The sequence below is a fragment of the Struthio camelus genome, chromosome 19 (assembly GCF_040807025.1).
Source record: "Struthio camelus isolate bStrCam1 chromosome 19, bStrCam1.hap1, whole genome shotgun sequence".
In the NCBI taxonomy this organism is placed as follows: Eukaryota; Metazoa; Chordata; class Aves; order Struthioniformes; family Struthionidae; genus Struthio; species Struthio camelus.
The window spans coordinates 14,106,719-14,121,646 of NC_090960.1; the positions used below are offsets into that span (position 1 = coordinate 14,106,719).

Consider the following 14,928-nt stretch of genomic DNA (forward strand, 5'->3'; position numbering starts at 1 on the left):
AGCAGAACAGCACACTGACAAATAAGCTCACCAGCTAATGGGGACCCAGAATTTCTGGAGCAAATCACAGAAGAATATACAAGGCTATGTTCAAAATGCTGCTGGCTCTCCCTTCTTCCAAACTCAGGCCTCCTGAGGGAGCTCAGACACTGAATAAAAGTGTTCCAAGCTTTCCTGGTAACAATTCCACTTTAACATGAGTTCAGCCCCGGTAGCAAGGCTCTGGCTAGACAATGGAGCCCTCTCTGCACACAACACACACAGCAGGCTCCAGATATGCATCCCATGCTCTGCTGGCAGATCCTTCCCCAGGCCCAAGCACATCCCAAAGGGGTTCATTCTCTGGAGGCTTTGAGCTTCATCCTGAAGGGAAGAAGCTGCTGATTTGTGCCACTTGCCAGGCTGGTATTGAGATACAGACAGCTGCCCAGCAGGATGTAGATTTAAATCATGAAGCGATTTCACACATGCCATCAGCTAGCTGTTGGATATTAACAGTTTTCTGGCACATGGTATAGTCTTCAGGGCACTAGTGCTCTGGGCTGCTTATTAGGACCTATTTATATTGCCTAGTAACCAAGGCATCCCAAGCACTTTCTAAAAAAGAGGAAGGAACAGTCCTAGTCCCGAAGCACTACCTGCCAAGCCAACAAGGGCAAAGGGACGGAGACAGCATCCTGTATAATGTGGACGTCACTGTGCTGTGCACACTTTTGTCTCTGGTCTCTGTCTCCGTCTTTGTCTCCCTAGGGCTGACGGCAGCGCTGTCAATGAGGGCAGCTCCTGCTCAGCCTCAGGTGTGATGCCTGCCACTGCACACAAGTGGGGAAAGCAGCAATGCAGTCAATTGTGGCTCACTTGAGTGTGAAAGGCAGGTCCCTCAGCATGGGTGCAAGTGGCCCAGCAGGGCCATGAACCAGCCTGGAGGATTTTCTTAGTAATTAAGGGAATCTGGAGTAGGGTTGGAAGCTGGACTCCTTAAGACACCCCACAGGAGGTCACCAATGACAATTTTATTCTGAATTCCAAAGCAAAAGTGGGAGAACGACTGCTTTCCCTCTGCACCGGTGCTAAAGGCCTGGAAAAGGATACTGCCAGAGCTGCCTGCCTTGGCTTTGTTTTGATGACTTGCAATGTCCACGTAATTATCCCTGTTCCCCTGTCCCTGAGGGAATGGGGAATCTGCCTCCAGCCGAACCAAGCTAGCAGTCTTGCACTCATGTGCAGTCTCCAGTAACCCTGTATTCACTAGGCAACAGTGAAGGGGAGAAAATCAGCTTCTCAGCGTGGCTCAAGCACAACCTACAGGACAAAAACGTCCTGGTTCAGCGTTAGGGAAACTATCGTAGCACTAAGTGAGCCTCCAGAGAAAGGGAGACAGCTGGGGAAAAGCTGCACTTTGGGACGCATGGCATTACAGATAACCCCATTTCACACAGTGCCCCCCCCCCCCCAAAGGGGAAAACGGGACTTAGGGTTTTCAGACCTCGGGAAGCTGCATCCGTATATCTTCTGAGCCTATGAATATGCTTTCCAAGTGAGACCATGTACGCTGCACTTCAGACCAGAGAGAAATGACAGAGTCTGCAGTGGATAGCTTCTTTTGCCATGCAGACACTTCTTCCAAGAAGAAAGCAATATACTTGGATGTCATTAAATTCTGCAGCTGTACCTGGTTGTCTTCTAAATTTTCAATGAGTTCCTCATCTGATTTCAGCAATGGGATGTTTGTCCGGGGGTGAGGCTCATATTGAAAGTCCATGGTGCTCCAGGTTGTTTTTAGCTCCTTCAGGACTTTCTCCATACTCATTTCTTTCACCGCTTTGTCCACAATACCACGAACCTCATCCTCAAAATTATGCAGATTGAGCTTCAAGAGGTCGGCCAGCGTGGTGTCTGAGTCCATCAAAAACTTTACACCCGTTGTCTGCATCAGTTGATTCCAGTGTCTTTCTCTAATGGCGGGATTTTGAAGTTCTGCCACTGCTTTCAGGGCTGTCAGCATGTTCTTTACCTTGCTGTCCAGCCCAGTAAAAGCATCCCACGCCCTCATTTCTTTATCCAAATTTCGAATCTCTCTTGCAAACTTTTTGCACTCAAGATCCATGTTTTCTACATTAATATCCACCCATTTAGTGTTCTGCCAGTCACCAAGGCTAGAGTTTACAACAGAAATCATATCCCAGAGTTCCTTAAGAAGACACATTTCCCTTCTGCACTGCTTCAGCTGCTTATAATCTGGAACCACAACTTCAAATAGACCAGCTGATTCATAAATCGAGGTCATGGCTGACTCCATTTGTTTAATCTCAATGTGCTTTGCATCCAGCAGTTGATAAGGCTTTTCAGTGTCAAACCTAGAAAGAAATATTTATTCTTCATAAGTGATATTGTTACAACTTCTAAAGAAAACAAAAAACAAACAGTGCCTTTAAGAGACAAAACAGAGATGACACATCTATAGTACACATTGATACTTCCATGTGGCACTACTGACATCACCTTAAAGTGTTATTGACTTTGTATGCTGAGTGTACAATCTCTTGCTAACACAGGACAATATTCCTGGGGCACCTCACTCCAGACATAACAGATGTAACACTGTGAGAAGGCAGAAAATGTATATAAGTGCTAGATTGTGTGTCCTGAGGACGCACATTCGACCCAGTAAAGCTTTTTTTCCCCCTCTGGGCTTCTGCGACGTTCAATTTGCCCATACCTGAATGGTGCTTCTTTCCGAAATTGCTCTCTGAATTTATGCTGTTGAGCATCAAATGCTGCACAACTCTTGCGAAGAACTGTCATTTCATTTGCCTGCAAAGGAGCCACATGCTGTTTCACAGATATCGCCAGCTTCTTTATATTGTTCCATTTTTCTGGCAGCTCCTGCAAGCAAAATTTAAATGCTGGTAGACTGCATTTTCTACTTGATATAAGATATATCTGATCTGTTTATGGATTATCAGAATATGGGAAAAGCAACAGTTTAAAATTGTAAGGAAGTTCTGTCATGACATGAAGGCCAAACACAAAATTTAGGATAAAGCAAGTCACAATTTTGAAGATGAAGACTCTGACACTTCATAACTACCTTCTCTGCTTGTAAAAGTGTTTCAGTGAGTTTAGAGAGAGCACCAGAATAGTTCCTGGGCTCCTGTGATGGCTTGATGCTCTATAAAGAATACTGATCCTAACACTAAGCTGGATCCAGTGTCTCCTGGGAGAGGCTGAAGGCAAGAGGAGAGACTGCATAAGCTAGCTCATTGCATCAGCCAATCTCTCCAACGTAATCAAGAAACAGAGCTTGGGAGACTTCCTGACAGCTCTTACAGAAGATGTTGCACTAGAATGACTTCTGGAGAGATCTCTGGGGCAAATCCTTCCAACTTGTGCATTTAATATTGATGCTAAATAAAACGCAATAGTTTTCAGATCTACTGACAATCAGTCTACCGTATCTGCTTTTTTTTTTTTTTTTTAAAGAAAGGATTTTATTTCTTTCTGCATAGCTTCTTAGGCCATAATGTCATCACAGACACACTGACACCAGCCAAGGTCTCTGCTGCTCTTGGATCCCAGTGGTTTCCTTTTGGAAAGTCAATTTCCCCAAGTGCTTTGCAAGCCTACAGCGAAAACTTCAAGTTAATTGTCATTCTAGTTCACATGGGTGAGGAGAAAAATGGAGAGCCACCAGCACTGTCCAAAGAGGGACAATAACCTGGAGGCAACTCTGAAGAGACAGAGATGGCCAGAGAAGGGTCGGGCCCTTCTGAGAGAACTCTTTCTGGAACTTTGCATTTCATCATCAACAGAAACCATAATGCAGTGTGCCACATGAGCATCACAGGGATCACATGGAGCTGCTTCCCTGTTCTTCTCATCCAGACCTCCAGCTTCAGCATGCCCATCTCTGTGGCCATGGTGGAGCCAGGTGGTAGGGAGCAGTACTTAGAGGAACTTATTTCTATTTCCACCACTATACACAGGAATGAATCAACCATTCAACTGCTGATATAGCTAACACTTGCCAGAACAAACAAAACTATTTTGTTATCTCCTTTATCTGAAAGGCTTCCCTGCATCTCTCCTCTCTTCTATTGGAAAAATAAATTAGTTGTTCAAATGTGCTTGCACAAACAAGCATCAGAGAAGTAGCTCTCAGGCAGAGGAATTAGCAGACCTGTGTTCCCTACTGTACCATGTTTTATGGCTGGACTGTCAGGGCATCCATATCCTCTCTCCCTCTCATGGATTCCCTTTCCCCCCAGCAGAGACCATATAACGAGGCTGTCCTGGTTTTCAGGAAGGCTTTAGGAACTTAAGCATCTTTAGGATCCTTACCTCTTTTCCAGGTTTGGTGACCCAACCACACACAGATCATGGCTGCATAAACAGGGGACTGTCAAACTCCACACAGCTTCCACCCAACCATGTGGCAGAGAATCGGAACCTTTGCTGCATAGGTGCATTATGCAGGAACATCTCCCAGAAAGGCTCTGTTAAAAAAAAACTTTTTCCCTGCACAGACCCCTCTGCGCACAGCACCTAGTACCTATAGGGTATTCATCAGCATGCAGCCACTTCTCCACTGTAACATCACCTTGGGTGTTCATCTCTTCCCTGTGCTTGCCACCCATCCACCATGCTGGCTGGGCACCTCGCAGTCTTTTCTAGCCTTCATCTCATGGACCTCCTTCCAGAAGCAAAAGGAATTTCATAAAGGAAACTGATTCAACAGAGCCAGAAATGGAAAGATGCCAAAATACTTTTATAACCTGCTCCCAGTGATGTCCTCTGGGTCAAGCAGGTTTGGTGTCACAGATCACGGGGAGGACTGAAGTCCCACAAGGGGGCAACTCTGCTGCCAATATTATCTTCCTCATCTTCACAGCTGCCAAGAACTGGCTTATTTAAAAATAATTATAATTCAACCTAATTAACAGATGTATTTGAAAATGTATTAATTTTTTCAAGAATAATCACTAGGAGTTGGAGCAGGTGATTCTATGTTTTTCACACACAACAAAAGGCTTAAACTCTGCTTTAAAAGAAAATTCCAGTATAACTCCAAAATTTAGAGCTATTAAGACACACCTCACGATAGCAAAATACCACTCACCAATGCCCTCTAATGACTGGGAGTGAGGTTTTAAAAATTCCTGCTATGCTTTAAACTCACACTCTCTTTGATGGCTACTACTTGGCAATTATGTATATCCATCACAAATTTGCACCCACCTCTAGTTGCTTATGGACTTCCTCTGGCAGCTGTTGCTCATACATCTTCAGTAATTCAATGGTTTGCTTTAAGGGCTCAAACATCTCATCAGTGACACTATGCCTTTCTTTAACGGCCATCAGGTGACCCATAATCTCCACCAAACCATCATAATCTCCTTTTTCAACCTTTTTGCTCAAACCTTTATCAGCAGTTTTTATGAACTCTTCAAGGTCAGCCAAGCTATATAAATACAAAGCAGGAAAACACACAATGAGAGTAGTTCATATTTAAACATGTTATCAGCCTTACTCCAGGCAGCTGAGCTGACATGGACAACCAACAAGGAAAAGGCCTGGCTAACCCTGCCCATTGCATGGTAACAGGCTGAGGGCATTAAAACTCCAATTCTCATCTAATTGTTGTGGTATAGATTTCTTCAAGGAACAAATAAATAGCTGGGCACTTCTCAGGCTGGAGAAAAGATAGCTGGTAAGGAATATGACAGAGGCCTGTAAACTTCAGAGCAGTCTGGAGACAGTGAATTTGAAAGGACAGCTTAATCTCTTGTTACTTCCAATACAGGAATTCAAGATCCCTAAATGAAACTAGCAGGCTGCAAAGCTGCAACAGACAGAGATGCTTCTTCACACTCTGCTCAGTTTGAATGGAGGAAACGCCCGCTGCAGGAGGTTGCAGTTGATAAAAATTTACAGGGGTTCACAAAAGCAACTTGACATTTATGGGAGGAAAAATAAATAAATAAAGAGTATTAAATATAAAGTCATGACCTCTGGTTCTCAAAGTTTTTAAGAGACAAGGAGAGTATCTTGGGGAAGTTTCCTTGACTACTTGCCCTGTACTAAAACTCATCTGCTATTGGGTACTGTCCAAAAAGGGGTGCTAGGCTACTGGATCTTTAGTCTTTTCCAGCACAGTCATTATTCTCTTCTTCAAATACTTATTTTTTTTAAGCACCTGCTTAAATTCTGTGGAATTTGCCAGGTCAAAATAGATCCTTAAATTCTTTACCAAATAAAGGCTAGATTTCTGAGTCGGGGACTTTTAGTATGAGCTCTTAATTTCTGTGCAAAGAGGTTTTTTTCTGTGCAAAGAAGCACTTATCTATCAGAATTATGATATTGAAAAAAAACAAAAAAAAAAAACACAAGAGGTCATATCATCTACCACATGCAACAGTCTTTATCACTACAACTGTCTGCAATTATTTCTTTACAAGCATGCAAAATCTACAAATTCTTTCATTTACCGCTGCTCAAATACATTACCTCATGCATCATCCCACACCAAGAGAACAACTGAGTAGCTATCCAGATCATAGAACAAATGTTAATTCAAAACTTCCTTCCAAAACCCCTCCTTTTTCTGACCTTGAAACTGCTTCCCCATGATTACTCCTACTAGCCAGTCTGAATCACATTTTTACAGAGTGCCCCCAAAGAGCAATGCATTTAGAAATACAGTAACTATCTCACGGTATTAATAAAGCTTTACTGATGGGTAATATCAAATTTAACAAAGTAATCATAGACCCCTAATACAGATTAGATTAGTTGGATTAGGTTGAACAAACAAACTGATGTCCCATTTAAAACCAAACAGCAGGTCCCAAGAGGAGCTGGTAGTTGAATGCTACAGGAATCAAGGCCACAAAACTGTTTATGTTTCACCCACTCAGCCATACGAGTTCCCAGAGAGCAGGGAGTAAAAGTTGAAGTGGATGTGACAGAGTTGGCATCGAGTATGCACCCCCTTCCCTTGCTCCTATTTTGGTGTATTTGATCAGTTTGAATTAATTAAGCCCAGCAAAGAAAAGAAACAGCCCTCGGCTCAGTGTAGGTCCCAGGGGACAGGAGGCAGGAACAGCTCTTACCTGTGTGTGACACGGTCAACGAGATGCTGTTTAAACATCAAGCTCCACCTTTTAATGACGTTCAGCAAGGATGCCTTAAAAGGCCGAGCATCAATTTTCATCCAGCTGTGGAACACACTGATGGGTTCGATGTGGTTCACCTCCTCGTAAATCTTCTCATAGGAGTCGATCTGTTCTCTGAACTGCTGCAGTGTGGGAGGAGTCTCAGGAACCCCATCCTCTGCTTGGGCCTCGATTTCTACAGCAGTGAGGATATGACCGTGCAGGAGGAACTGGCGGATAAACTCTTTTCTGTCATCTCCATAGAGGTAGGAGTAGTGGTCAAAGGAATTGCGGTAACTGCAGCAGGCCACCATCACTGTCTGCACACGTTCCATCAGGTCATGGCGCATGTCAGCTAGATCAGCCATGTCCTCCATGTCAGCCTAGGAAAGGATACGAAAGCATGGTGAGCTGGGAGTCACACAGATGTCTCTGTGCACTGCTGCAAAGCACAAGGGAGCTCCACAACAGAGACCTGATAGTGAGGGAAACCGCTGTGCTCAGCCAGCCTGGGTATCAGCGATGAGATCCGGTAGATGTCATTGAGAAGACTTTCCACCATGTCATAGAAGCCATCGTTTGTGCCAGGGTCCAGGGAGGGATGAAATATCAAATCTGGGATCACCAAATCCAGCTGCACCTCAAACAGGGGAGCGAGCCCTGCCTTGGGATCTGGTAGGAAAGAACAGAGATGCTAGGATCTCTTTCAAGAGGAGAAGAATGATCTTGACCCATAAGCATCACCCCACCACAAGACACACATGTTCTATCTCATGGGAACAACAGGCATTTAAAAAATGACTGGTGAAAGCCTGTCTGGGAAGGACCAAAAGGTGAATGTGATCACAGACATCCGCTCACTGGTTCCAGTGACATTGTGCCTGCACCCAACACGGAGGAGATGCTGGCAAAATAGCTGCTGTTTCAGTACCCGCCAGAGATGCTGGAGAACAGATGAGATGAAAATGATTCAAGGACTGGAAAAAATGCTTTAGAGTGAAACCTTAAAGAGATCAGGCTCTTTAGCTAATCAAAAGGGAGCTTGAGAGCTGAGCAATTACAGTGCATAAGTATTTGTAAAGGAGAAAAATACCAGAAACCAAGAGGTTCTTTAGTTTAGAAGAGAAAGGCATTGCAGGGGGGGGAAGCAACTGGAAATCGAAGCCAAATTCAAATATGAAATTCTGTGCATGTTTTTAAGAAGGTAGGTGAAGTGCTGGATTCTCCAGCTCAGTGTGTCTGCATATCCAAGTGGGAAGTATTTCTGGAGATGTGCATTAGCTGAACACCCATGTTGGCTTTAGGCAGGAGATCTGATTGAGTAACTCCTGGCCCCATCTCATCTTACTTTTCATCCCTGATGTTGATAAAGGGGACTAAGCCTTAGAGATTGAGTTTTTCATTCACGTCCTTAATCAGCAGAATTTGCTCTTGAGACTCTCCACAAAATGAAAGATGGTATCACCCTGATGCTTTGTGCATGGGAGGACAGGAGGTGGCCGATACCCAAGCAGTAGCACAGACCTGGGATGATGCCTCAGTTTAGTCTGTCCATGGTCCTCTCTACCGCTTTTCTCCTGAGCAATGTTTTGCTCCAGTGACCAGGTGGTGGAGTCACCCTTTCTATCCGAAGGTTCTCCCAACACTTGCTATAGACTGTGTAAGAAGCACAGCAGAAAGCCAGAAAAAAAAAAGAGCATCTCCTAGGCATAAGGGTGAGCACAAAACCAAAGTCAGCAACAGAAATCTGACCTTTGCAATGCTTCTTCCTCCAGCTGGGAAACAAAACCTGCTCACCTGAGCCCCACAGATTCTTCAGGCAAATATAAATTATCTCCTACTCTGACTCCGAGTGCCTGGGTCTCCTCACTCCATATATATTCAGGCAAGGAAAGGAGGAATACACATTCAGTACACCTTACCTTTGTTGTGCATGAGGGATTTAAATGCTGAAATCCCTACCAAAGCTGCAGAGACAGAGAAAAGACATCTCTCCTCTTCCCCGCAGGCACAAACCACTAACCCAGGCCCCAGATTGTATTGCTTTAATTGTGAAAGAGAGCATAAAACCTCCTCTAGGTGAGACTGAGGCAATCATCCTGATCAGCAGAGAGGAACTAGCAGTCACCTGTGTTTTCCAGAAGGTACTTGAGTGAGCACTCAATGGCAGTAAAGAATCCATCCAGGACTATTTCATCCACGTAATCCACATAAGCCTTCCAGATGTCAGATGCAGTGTCTGCAGTAAAGAGGGTCTGATTTTCCTAGAAGGAAAAGAAGACACCTTCGAATATAGCTGGACTGAGTCCGTCTTACAGGAGAGGAGCTCACAGTTAAGGACAGGTATCAGCAAGCACATGGGGTTCAAAACGGATGCCAGCCTCGTGAAAGGATGAGACACCAGACAGTGAGTGGGATAATTACAATTTGCTCTTTCCACCAAGGGCAGTTTTGTTGTGTGAAACAACTAAAAAAATCTACAAAGTAAAAACCACCTCAGTGCAGAAGAGGCTTAGCAGCTCTGCACCATGTTCTGTGCCCTCCACCCTCAAGCCACAGAGCTTGAGGCTGCTTTGCATGCCTGGGGGCGTGGAGCACTCAGAGACACGGGTCTCAAGGGCTAGTCCAAACACACAAGGACTTAACCCTTCTGGACAGTACAAAAAGATCTTGAGTGGACCAGGCCCTTGAGGTAGACCGTTTACACCTCTTCCCTACAAACGGCCATGTCAAGACGACCAAATGGCTTTTAAATTCAAGAGAGGATTTTAAAATAAAACACTAAAAAATAGAAAAAGAAAAGAAAAAAGATCAGAAGACAAATAAGAATTTGATATCGATCTCCCCATCACGTTCCCTTCCTCTAGACTAGCTCTCAGTCAGAAAATTCAGGATTTTCTTGGTCACAGCAGAGACCCGCCCTTCCTAGGTCTCTCTTTCCATCCCCAAGAGACCAGGCTGTGTATCTGCTTCCTGTTCCCCTCAGCAGCCCCCCAGACTCTGCTATGATGCCAGCTCCTGCTGCCTACCCTGCCACACCATGTGAGTGCTCCTTCCCATAAGCCTGCCCAGTGGCTCTCAGCAGAGGCACAACCTCAAGAAAAATAAGGTCCAGCCTGCAGACAGCAGAAATCAACACATACTGCCTGTTGCCACTGGGCTCAATGCACCTTGGCAGCATTGCACATGCAGGCATCATCCTGATGGGAGAAGTACAATGGGAGCTGGAGTGAACAGCTGGCCAGCATGCAGCACATACCATCCTATCTTTGCCTGGGGGTGCATGTACCCAAATGCTCACAGTGCTTCCTTACAGCAGCCTCATGACTGACCTGCCCCTAGGAAGACTTAAGCAACATGAGAAAGCCCAACAGATCAGCTTCTCGCCCTTCTGCCACTCTGCCTCAACACAGCAGACTTGGCTAGCACTGGCAGTGACACAGGCATGGGGACACTATCAGGGTGTCCTCTGGGGACATGGTGCCTTTCTCCCAGGACCTTCATGCTGCTTTGCAGTTAGTCCTGCCCCTGTGAGCAGCACTGGCAGTGCCACCATGCCAGTGATGCCAATCTTTCTGCCATAACCACAACCCCACGTCCTCCTCAGATGGGAGGGAGATGCCCTGGGCCTTGGTAGAAATTGGACGGTGATGAGCTTGTTATAGCTATAGCAGAAAAGAAATAAGGGGCCACAAGCTGAGGCAGTGACAATTCACACCGCTGAACCCAGAAGAAGGTCACTCTGGCCAAAGGCCTCTTGGGAAGCACCCAAGCTTGGGAAGCTCTCAGAGGAGCAGAATTAGCCACCAAAGTCCTTGGTGAATGCATTACACCTTGTACTTCCCCTCTGTTACCAACGCCTCTATTGTAAGATCTTTATATTTTGAGCAGCCTGGTGAATGGCTTTCAAGTTGCACAAAGACCCTTAAGAAATAGGCCTGGTAGAAGGCTGAGGAGTCAGACACCGTAAATTCCTTGCCACAGGTTTGGTGTGCAGAGAAGGGGGCTTTAGAAATTCAGGGCTGATTACACACAGCTAGGCACGGCAAGTGGCAAGATCTGGGTGTCCCAGGGAGGATCAGCATCATCTCAAGAGAGTCCAAGGCCAGATAGCGACCCTTAGGAGAGAGCTGGATCTAAAATCTATCTCGCTCCAGACCAACGTGTTTGACCACGCCATGCAAAGCACCTCCCTCAGGGAAGGTCAGGAGTAGAGCTCTGGTATTTTTCCTGGACTGCAACGAGGCCTCTCAGCTCCAGTGATGTCACCAGAAAGCACCAAAACTTTGGACAGCAGCTGAAATGCCTTTCTCCCATCACTTAGCTTTCCCTCCTGACTGTTAGCATCACATCTTGCTCCCACAGGGGGACAAGAAGTCTGAATCAGAAAGGTCAACCCCAGCCAGCTGCCTGTATATTTTCAGGTAAATATTCTGGAAGGTAATTTTCCTCTGACCATGATCCCAGAGGCTGATGCACTACTTCCCTCTAGTGGCTCCATAAAATCCAGGGCTGCCTCTCTGCTGCAACCAGATCTAACTCCTTCGCTGGATTACAGCTGCTCATGTTTCTGTCCTGAACTGGGTCCTCAGCAGCACTGAATCAACAATATGGCACCTCACAGCAATACCAGGTCACTCCAAGCTATCATTAATTAACTCTGGCTAAGATTTTCAAAGGAGTTCAGGGAGTTAATTCTAAGGTGAAACAGCTCTGCACATTTTCATCAAGCTGGAAAGAGACACAGAGGATGTGAAGAGCCAACCTGCCCCTAGGGAACATTCCCTTCACCTCCACCAGCAAATGAATCCTCAGCCCTGACTCTTGGATGAGGCTGTAGCGCTTTTCCAGGCGGTCCTGACAATCCTCTAGGCTCAGCAGTGACTCCTTTTTACCATCTTTTCTCTCAAATATGGGTGACATCCACGATTTTATGATGGTCTGAATCTCTTCAACATTGTCTTTGGCTTTCTGCATCCTCTGCTCGAGGCTGTGGACATCATCCATCACCGCGGAGATGTGATCCCAGACACCTGTCAACAAACAAGATGACTGACTGTGTATTTTCAGAGCTGCTGGGCCAAGCTCCCATGCACCCTTAGGATCAGCCTCTGACTCTTTCCTTACAGACTCACGTATTTATTGTCCATCATTAACGCAAAAGACGTATCATCTCCATTGACAGTGCAACTTCCTGTCCTGAGCCGCTTCCAGCTCATAATAAGCCATAGTACAGACAGCTACCACCTCTGCTTTATTCTAGCACCAGCACTGTGGGAACATTCAGATAAAGCTGATGGCTCCCATTTCCCCCTAGTCAGGCTTGAGCTCCCACTTTCTGCTACAGGAGAGAGCATCATGGAGACGACAAATACGGAAGTCTGGGCATCCCTATCACAATCACTAGAGTGGGGACCCTGCACATGCAGCCCTAACACCTGGCCTGCGCCTATCCCAGGCAGAAGCGAGAATTGCACTTAGATGCAGGGAACCTGGGGCTTCTCCCAGAAAATCCCTCCAATCTTTATTGTGCAGTGGAGCTACCTGGGAGAGAAAAAAAAAAAAAAAAAAAAAAAGCTTTTCAGCACCAGGTTTTCTGCTTTGCAAGTTCCAAAGAGGGTACCCTTGTTCCTGTTCTAGCCTGAGGATAAAAACACATGTTCCACCAGTGAGCAGTTTGCTCTTAGCAAGAGGAAACAAACTATCTTCCTCTTCTCTGCTTTGCAGTTAAAATTGATCAAGTAAGAATACTAATTAAATTACTTCAAAGTCAAGGTACACAAAACCCGCATCTAACTGTGGTATTTAATCCTCTGGAAAAGATCTTGAAGTGATCACTGAGGTCAGAGATTTCCACTCCCAGAACAACTAGACAAGCAAGTCCTTCGGGACACAGGCACACAGCCCCAAAACAAGGTTGTGCTGGCAAGGGGTGGCTAGCCCAGGCCATGAGCAGAGGCTTCAAATCCCAGCCTTGCTGACTCTCGCAAATCCAAGTCTCAATGGCTGCACTGTTTGCAAGGCCAACCTCTCCTCCCCTACAAGTCCAGGCCTAACCTGAAGGGAGCAGAACTCTTGTCCACAATCCCAGCAGAACAAGAGGATGTGGCAAGGAGCAGGCAAGCCTGGGGCTGCCCTTCACCCTCCTGGTATTGGTTCTGCTCGTGAGTCACCTGCCCCGCTGGGAACCACAGCTGGGAATGAGGCAGCCAAAGCTGGGTACACAGGGGGATCTGACAAGACCTACACGTGTGCCCGTCTGCCGTAATACAGTACTAACTCACCCTCCATCTTCCAGTTCAGTGTTTCCTCTGCTTCTTTCAGCTTCAAGTCAATATCCTGCAGCTGCCCTTGTATTAGAGGATATTCAACCTCCAGGACTGTCTTCAGGATCTTGTTGTATCTGTTCACCATCAGTTCCAAGTTTGCCACCATCTGCCGGTATAATTCCTTGGAGGAATAGATTTCTGCTGCCGTTGGTGGGATGTTTCCCATCTGACTGCTGGACAGGTAACTCACCTCCCTCAGCACTGAAATCAGCTGGAGAAACACAGCACAGAGCTGAATATGGGACAAATCCTCCCCCTTTATCTGACAGATGCTCTCCAACTAATCCCGAACTTGTTAGGGTTTAAGAGTAATGTTCTTCTACTGTTTTATTCACAAAGTAACATGCTTTGAAAAGGGCCCAGATACCTCTGAGCCTGTACCGCCTGTCTTTCATTGATCTCTGCCTCTGTTTTATTTTCCAATTAAAGACAGTTTTCCTAACTGCCAGGCTAGCAAATTCTACATAGCCCCTCAAAGCCATGCATAACTGGTCCTTTCAACCATCACCAGCAAAAAAAGTTTGCACAGTATCTCTGATAGACAAGGTGTCTGCATAGATGCTGCCAAGCAGAGCTTAGTGAACAGTTTTCTACAGAGAGATAGAACAGATCAGACTCCAGTTCTGTTGGTTTGCTGGTGCTGATTGGCTTTAAAAAAAAAAATATGGCCCCAAACCCAGTGAGAGAAGACTCAAATCCTCCTGTTTCAGTGTAGCCAGGTTCTATCAAAGCCTCCTGTTGGATCTCTCTCCCAGCCCAACAAAAGCCACGCAGAGCCAGTGCACAACTAAGTCATGAAGAGACTGGATTAAGGGGGTTATTAAATTAAAAATTATTAAGTGGGTCCCTGCAACAAAGGGAACAGTAAGTCCTTCCAATGTGATATATCACCTCTGAGACTAAAAACCTTTGCTCAGTTTAACATCAAGCGATTTAAAGTGCTCCTGGAACTGCGCATGTTCACAGACTGATAGAAAATTGGTACAATGTGTGGGAAATAGCAGGGGCTATTCCACTCCAGGCTGCAGCTGAGCTTGGGATGTAGGTCTCTGAAAAATCAACTTTGCTTTAGGTTGGTAGATTGTATCAGTTCTTCCTGTGAAGATCTGGGTAAGAAATCACTCTCTGATCCTGTCCCATTCATGCCCTCTGGTCCCTATCCCCAACTCCTATTTTGCATAGGAAACCTGGGAAGCTGCAGGTACAAAAAGCGGGTGAAAACACATATGCATGGACTGAACAGCCAGATGCCTTTGTCATTGTCCTTCCAAAAAGCTGGGTGACCCCAGGGACGGGCAAGAGTTTTTGAAACTGATTACCACATTGCCTGATGCTAGCTAAAATGCAATACCTAACAGAAGTGGCTGAGGTCCCCAGAAAGCACATTTCCTTTGAAGGGAAGGAAAAGGGAAGGAACATGCAATGAAAGTCATAAGGACAAGTCG

General features: G+C 45.7%; 1 protein-coding gene across 1 annotated transcript in view; it reads right to left on the bottom strand.

Annotated features, from left to right (window-relative positions):
* Positions 1–14,928, bottom strand: part of DNAH9 (dynein axonemal heavy chain 9) — a 224,317-nt gene that overhangs the window by 190,842 nt on the left and 18,547 nt on the right. Inside the window, exons 12-19 of the mRNA XM_068913909.1 lie at positions 13,439–13,694; positions 11,946–12,187; positions 9,283–9,418; positions 7,630–7,826; positions 7,113–7,537; positions 5,239–5,461; positions 2,720–2,886; positions 1,487–2,357 (exon numbers count right to left, since the gene is read on the bottom strand). Of these exons, the coding sequence (XP_068770010.1) occupies positions 1,487–2,357; positions 2,720–2,886; positions 5,239–5,461; positions 7,113–7,537; positions 7,630–7,826; positions 9,283–9,418; positions 11,946–12,187; positions 13,439–13,694 (2,517 nt within the window). The remainder of the gene's footprint in view (positions 1–1,486; positions 2,358–2,719; positions 2,887–5,238; positions 5,462–7,112; positions 7,538–7,629; positions 7,827–9,282; positions 9,419–11,945; positions 12,188–13,438; positions 13,695–14,928) is intronic.